The sequence below is a fragment of the Pantherophis guttatus genome, chromosome 8, assembly GCF_059756535.1.
Source record: "Pantherophis guttatus breed Tessera chromosome 8, ASM5975653v1, whole genome shotgun sequence".
Lineage (NCBI taxonomy): Eukaryota > Metazoa > Chordata > Lepidosauria > Squamata > Colubridae > Pantherophis > Pantherophis guttatus.
Window position 1 is genome coordinate 8,440,369 of NC_142070.1, and position 7,132 is coordinate 8,447,500.

At 41.9% G+C, this 7,132-nt stretch overlaps 1 protein-coding gene across 4 annotated transcripts in view; it reads left to right on the forward strand.

The window, feature by feature from the left end:
* Positions 1–7,132, forward strand: part of SHROOM3 (shroom family member 3) — a 230,430-nt gene that overhangs the window by 215,620 nt on the left and 7,678 nt on the right. For all 4 annotated transcript variants that reach the window (XM_087875242.1, XM_087875244.1, XM_087875243.1 and 1 more), the window contains 2 exons: positions 582–1,442; positions 4,002–4,481. In XM_087875242.1, coding sequence (XP_087731368.1) covers positions 582–1,442; positions 4,002–4,481 — 1,341 coding nt within the window. The remainder of the gene's footprint in view (positions 1–581; positions 1,443–4,001; positions 4,482–7,132) is intronic.

Here is a 7,132-nt window from a genome sequence, read left to right on the forward strand (position 1 = left end):
TTAACTATCTTTATCTGTGTATGACCTGGATTGTTTATTGGACTTTGTTTTGATTTTCCTAAAAGTAGAAGAATATCACAGCTCAGTGTGTCTGTGTATTGACAGTGCTTATTCACAATCACTCTCAGCCATTTCTCATGTGCACAACCTTGCTACTCAAGGGTTACTCTGCGCATAGTCCTTAACATTGGTTATGGGCCCAGAATACTGAGAGTTGGTGTGAATACACAGTACCATATTCAGACAGCTGTGTTTGTGGATAATTGTCCAAGTGAAGATGGCATAAGAACAGTCATCCAGCATATCCATGATAACCCGGTTGGATTCCTTAACATACGGTATATGCATAATTTTGTATTTATTTATTTTGTCATATTTATGTCGTGTATTTTGGAGGTGGGGGCCATTTGAGAGCTGTACACAATGAAATTTCATTTTAATTCATGCCAATTAATGTGCATTCAAAGTGACAAAGTTAGTTGAAGTCTAATTTGGTGGGTCAGAATGCTTTTTTTCCTCCCCTCTTTTTGTTTTGTTTTATTCCACTTTGAGAAAACTCTTGTTTTCTTGCTCTCTCCCAGGTCATTTGGCAATAGCAAGAGAGGCCACCTGGAAAAATCGGCATTCACGCAATACCGTCCTCATCACAGCAGCGAGAATGTGGGGAGCTCGGCGCCACCCGCAGAGAGACAGAAGGTCCCTGATATTCTCCGACATCACAGCCGGACTTCGGCCTTTGTCTCCCCTTGCCCGGATATGAAGGAGAAGCATTCCGAGGCCAAGCAAGGCTTCAGACGGGTCGCTCCTTCCAAAGCCAGCTATTCTTCCCGCAGTTCGGCATCCTCCACCCCGACTCTTTCAGACTTCTCCGCTGCTGGAGACAACACGCTCACGAGGTGGCCGCCCAGAGCTGACAAGGAAGACAATAACAAAACTCCAAGCCAGGTCCTGGAAAGTGTCAATCACCCAAGTAAGGAGCCAGGAGAAGAAACAACTTGGAAGTCCAAGCCTACTCTGTCTCAAAGACAAGCCCCAGCTAAAATGAAATGGGCCAGAGAGGACAACCATCCAAAGAGCTCCACTTCTGTTCAAACATCTGGCCAGAAGGTTTTCCAACAATGGCATGGGATCCCCTCTAAGAATAGTTCCTTCTCTGAGCCAGAATCTCTCTCTAGTCAAGGAAGGTTGTCCCTTCGCATCTCAGAGACCTACCTCCAGATGTCCCCACCACTGTTCTGTCGAGAAGAGGATGATGATGATGTTTTCATCCAAGAAGCCCAGACTCATCCTATGGGTGATCTATCAGAATATCCACCACCTCCTGAGAGTCCCATTGACAATCTAGAAGAATTTCCATCGCCACCCCCAAGTGTGGCATTTGAAGAGGACAATCCAGCATCAGACAGCTCTATAAGTCTTGCAGACGAGAAGATGACAACAAGGTATTGGATATTGCAGTGACTTTTCCCAGTTCTTTCTACTCTTTGGGTGGAACGTGGAATCCTTGGTGCTCTCTGAGCTTGATTGTTGTGTTGTAGGCGTTTCATTACCCAACTAGGGAACATCATCAGTGCTAGAAGGGAGTGGGGTTTGTTCTCTTTTTATATATTGGCTAATCCTGTCAGTGTTGGTGGGACTGTTCTTGGTGGTTCCTTGATTAGGCTGTTCTTTACTGTTGGCTTGTTTATCATAAGATTCAAAGCAACCAAGAAAACGACCAAGCTCAGACCAGCAATAAGGATCCCACAGTTCAACTCTTGAGTTACAAATATTCTCTTGCATAGAATGTGTTCATCAGCCAGAATTTCAAACTAATGCATTTAACTTAATTTTTGACTTTGATCTACTGGCTCTGAACTAAAATGAGCTTGGTCCTCAGAATGACCCTATGAACTCTTTGAGGACAACTATTCTCTAAATTCTTAGATATTTGTCCGGCATTCAGGTGTAGGGTAGGATAGAATAGAAATAGAAAGAGTAGAGTAGAGTAGAGTAGAGTAGAGTAGAGTAGAGTAGAGTAGAGTAGAGTAGAATAGAATAGAATAGAATAGAATAGAATAGAATAGAATAGAATAGAATAGAATAGAATAGAATAGAATAGAATAGAAATGGGAGTAGAGTAGAATAAGAATAGAATAGAGTAGAGTAGAATAGAACAGAACAGAACAGAATAGAATAGAAATGGGAGTAGAGTGGAATTAGAATAGAATAGAATAGAATAGAATAGAATAGAATAGGAAATAATAGGAAATAGAATAGAAAATAATAGGGAGTAGAATAGAAATAGAATAGAATAGAATAGAATAGAATAGAATAGAATAAGAAATAATAGGAAATAGAATAGAAAATAATAGGGAGTAGAATAGAATAGAATAGAATAGAAATGGGAGTAGAGTAGAATAAGAATAGAATAGAATAGAGTAGAATAGAATAGAATAGAATAGGAAATAGAATAGAAAATATAATAGGGAGTAGAATAGAACAGAACAGAACAGAACAGAATAGAATTCTTTATTGGCCAAGTGTGATTGGACACACAAGGAATTTGTCTTGGTGCATATGCTCTCACTGTACTTAAAAGAAAAGATACATTCATCAAGAATCATAAGGTACAACACTTAATAATAGTCATAGGGTACAAATAAGCAATCAAATCATATTAGGAAACAGTCAATATAAATCGTAAGAATACAAGCAACAAGTTTACAGTCATACAGTCATAAGTGGGAGGAGATGGGTGATAGGAACGGTGAGAAGACTAATAGTAATAGTAATGCAGCCTTAGTGAATAGTTTGACAGTGTTGAATTATTTGTTTAGCGGAGTGATGGCATTTGGGGAAAAAACTGTCCTTGTGTCTAGTTGTTCTGGTGTGCAATGCTCTATAGTGTCGTTTTGAGGGTAGGACTTGAAACAGTTTATGTCCAGGATGCGAGGGGTCTGTAAAATAATAATAGGAAATAAAATAGAAACTAATAGGGAATGGAATGGAATGGAATGGAATGGAATGGAATGGAATGGAATAGAATAGAATAGAATAGAATAGAATAGAATAGAATAGAATAGAATAGAATAGAATAGAATAGAATAGAATAGAATAGAATAGAATAGAATAGAATAGAATAGAATTCTTTATTGGCCAAATGTGATTGGACACACAAAGAATTTGTCTCCTGTGCATAAGCTCTCAGTATATTTATTTATTTATTTATTTATTTGTTTAAATTTCTATACCGCCCTTCTCCAAATAGGACTCAGGGCGGTGCACAGCCTAAGTAAAAACAAAGCATACAAAATTTAAAAAACAGTATTAAAATAATTAGATATTCTGGCCGTAAATTAAAACAACCCAATTTAAAACCAATTTAAAATTTAGCTCAAGCCAGCCCAGCTAGTTGTATACCTACAAACAACAAAGTAATATAATCAGTTTACATACACAAACAACATCTACATACAAACAAGAAGTATACATACAAATAACAAGGTAATACAGTCATATCACCAGGCTCAAGGTTGACTCAGCCTTCCATCCTTTCGAGGTAGGTAAATTGAGGACCTGGATTGTGGGGGCAGTAAGCCAATTTTGTATAGAACAACACCGCTTGGGGGGGCCGAAAGCCCTAATAAGCAGGTCTATACAAAAAAGTATGCAGGCTATTGCTATAATGCATTGTAAGCCGCCCTGAGTCTACAGAGAAGGGCGGCATATAAATTGGACTAATAAATAAATAAATATGATACCAACAGAAGAAGATAGTAGAAAAGTTGAGAAGGATAATAATAATAATAATATTGGGTAGATAGATACCTTCTTTTGAGAGCCGGCAACAGAACTTCATTTTTAACGTGGGCCAGTGTGCTCACACACACACACACAAAAATGACAATAAAAGTTATCTCTTATCTTAATACAGCCATACCACATGGGTAAATATCCTTAGACATAAGACAGTAATACAGTCATTAGGTTGTCTTGTTTTTCCTGCCCCGTATGAACAGGAACCTCAAAGCTTTCTCCAGGGACTTCTCCATGAGAGACAAACCAGGACCAGACTTCCTCAGGGCCAACATTTCTCCATCCGTTGGATCTTCAGAACCCAAAGCAACCAGAGTCCCTCCTTCTCCGGAAGCTCAAGAGCGCCATGCTGCCATCGAAGGAACGGTTGAGAAGGAACCTTCTCAAGAAGCCGCAACGGCAAACGAGGCATCCGAGAAGAAGGAGTTCCGTCTCAAGAAGAGTAAAAGGAAAGAGAAAACGCGGGAGGATCTGAAGGAAGAGTCCTTGGCTAAGGAAATCGTGCACAAGGACAAGTCGCTCTGCAGCATCCTGGATCCCGATTCGAAGATGAAGACCACGATGGACCTCATGGAGGGGATTTTCCCCAGAGGCTCCAGGGTGCTTAAAGAAAGTGCGAAGAAGAGAATAATGCAGAAAAGGATAAAGGATTCTGCCAGTAATTTCTCTCCAGCCGGCAACAAGTAAGTTTCTTTTTTAAGTTTTGACCCCATCACAGAATTACAGAGTTGGAAGGGACCTTGGAGGTCTTCTAGTCCAGCCCCCTTTCTCAGGCAGGAAACCCTAAAGATTAGTGGGGACCTCAAAACCTGGATGTCACTCACAGTCACATGACCATCACCACCCCAGCCATGCCTACCCAGCCGGTCATTAGGGCAGAGAACCAGGTGTTAAAAAACACCAGGAACCACACAATCCTTTTGACATATCTCTCTCTCCCCTCCCTCCCTCTCTCCCTCTCTCTCTGTATCTCTCTATGTCTCTCTCTCTCCCCCCCCCCCCCGTATCTCTCTGTCTCTGCCCTGACCGCTTCTCCATTCCCCGCTGTTGCCCTTACTGTCTCAGGCCAGGTGAGGAGTGACTGGGAGGGGAGGGCGAGGGGCGGGGCCAGCCAATGTTGGGATCACCTGGCAGGGAGCCACAGGGCCCAAAGAGCCGCATGTGGCTCCGGAGCCACAGGTTGCCGACCCCTGCACTAAAGGAATGGTTGTAAGTCGAACAGTGGTGAAATCCAAAAATTTTTTAATACCGGTTCTGTGGGCATGGCAGGAGAAGGATATTGCAAAATCTCCGTTCCCACCCCACTCCAGGGGAAGGATACTGCAAAATCCCCATTCCCTCCCCACTCCTGAGGGAAGGATATTGCAAAATCTCCATTCCCACAGTGGCTTCTTGAAATACTGATCAAGAGCTACTGCAGGGGATTTTCTCTGAAACACTATGATTTCCCTTTGCAGTGTACAGGGGGAAAAAAATGAGTTGGGCTGACAATTTGAATAAGAGGGCTGGGGAATCCTTAAAGTTTTATATTTGGAGTACTGCGCTAAGAAAGGTGGATTAAATGCTTTATGATACCTCCACGCAAGGTCTCCGTTCACTTGAAATTAAACCTGAGAATCAAGTTTCTGCAGAAGTACGGAATTCTTTAAGAGGTTAATGACTGGGGAGATCCTTGGAAGCAGGGTGGATTGGATTGGATTTAAATCAAGTCGATTTAAATCACGATTTAAATCAGTCGTAAAAAGGCTTGATTTACATCAACTCGATTTAAATCACAATTTTTTAAAGAGCAACTGTCGTTTCTGTCCCACAGTGGCTTCTCCTCTGACCTGCTGTTGACTCACCGACAGTCCCAATGTTGCAGAATAGACAGCCTCATGCTACATAACTAAGCTCCATTTCATGCTGAATAATAATTATTATTTATTATTAATAATTATTAATATATTAATATAATATTAATATTAATATTAACATAATTATTAATGTACCTTAAATAGAAAACTATCTTTAGATAGATTTTTACTCCAAAAGCATTTTATTAAAATAAATTTGATAAAAGTAAAAAAAAATCCGATTTAAATTTTAAAAAATCTGATTATTATTTTTTTTTAAAAAATCATCAGTTTTTATCCACCCTGCTTGGAAGTAAGAAAAAAGCATAGTTGACTTGCCCCCTCCAGTGGTGGTCTGGTGTTACCATCAAGGTCCTTGAAGAACATGTCTATGATAATAGAATAACAGATTAGAGACCCTTGGAGGTCTTCTAGTCCAACCCCCTACTCAAACAAGAGACCCTGTACTATTTCAGACAAATGGTTGTCCAATCTCTTTTTAATAACTTCCAGTGTTGGAGCTGGAACTTCTGGAGGCATGTTGTTCCACTGATGAATTGTTCTAACTCTCAGGAAATTTCTCCTCAGTTCTAGGTTGCTTCTCTCCTTGATTAGTTTCCACCCATTGCTTCTTGTCCTGCCCTCAGGTGCTTTGGAGAATAGCTTGACTCCCTCTTCTTTGTGGAAGCCCCTGAGATATTGGAACACTGCTATCATGTCTCCCCTAGTCCTTCTTTTCATTAAACTAGACACACCCGGTTCCTGCAACCGTTGCTTCCTATGTTTTAGCCTCCATTTTCCTAATCATCTTTGTTGCTCTTCTCTGCACTCTTTCCAGAAGCCCAACATCTTTTTTATATTGTGGCGACCCCAAACTGGGTGCAACATTCCAAATATGGCCTTACCAAGGCATTATAAAGTAGTTAAAACACTTCACTACTTCACATCACTATTAATATGATGTCAACCAGCATTCATGCCAGGGGTGGGATTCAAACATTTTAGCAACCGGTTCTCTGCCCTGTTGCTGGGTGGGCGTGGCCATGGTGGGCGTGGCCTACTTGGCCTTCTGCACCACGGGGGGGGGGTGTTTTCGCCCTCCCTTGGCTCCGGAGGTTTTCCTCAAGCCTTCGGGAGAGCGAAACCGGCCTCCCCTGGGCTCCAGAGGGCGGAAACAGGCCCAATTCCAGACTTCCAGAACTTCCGGGAGGCCCGTTTTTCACCCTCCCAGAGCCTCCACGCGTGCCCTGCACTTACCTGGCATCCAAAACGGGCCGCGTGGAGACTCCTGGGAGGGGTGGGGCGGGTTGGGCAGGGCCAACCAGTCCTTGGAACTACCGGTTCAGCGAACCAGATGTAAGATTAGCATCCGGCTCGCCCAAACCGGCTGAATCCCACCCTTGATTCATGCCCCCATCTGGGTACCTTCCAAATAAATGGCCATAATGCCCACCTTACCATGATCACCTTTGAGACTTCTAAAAAGTTGAAGTTCTTAG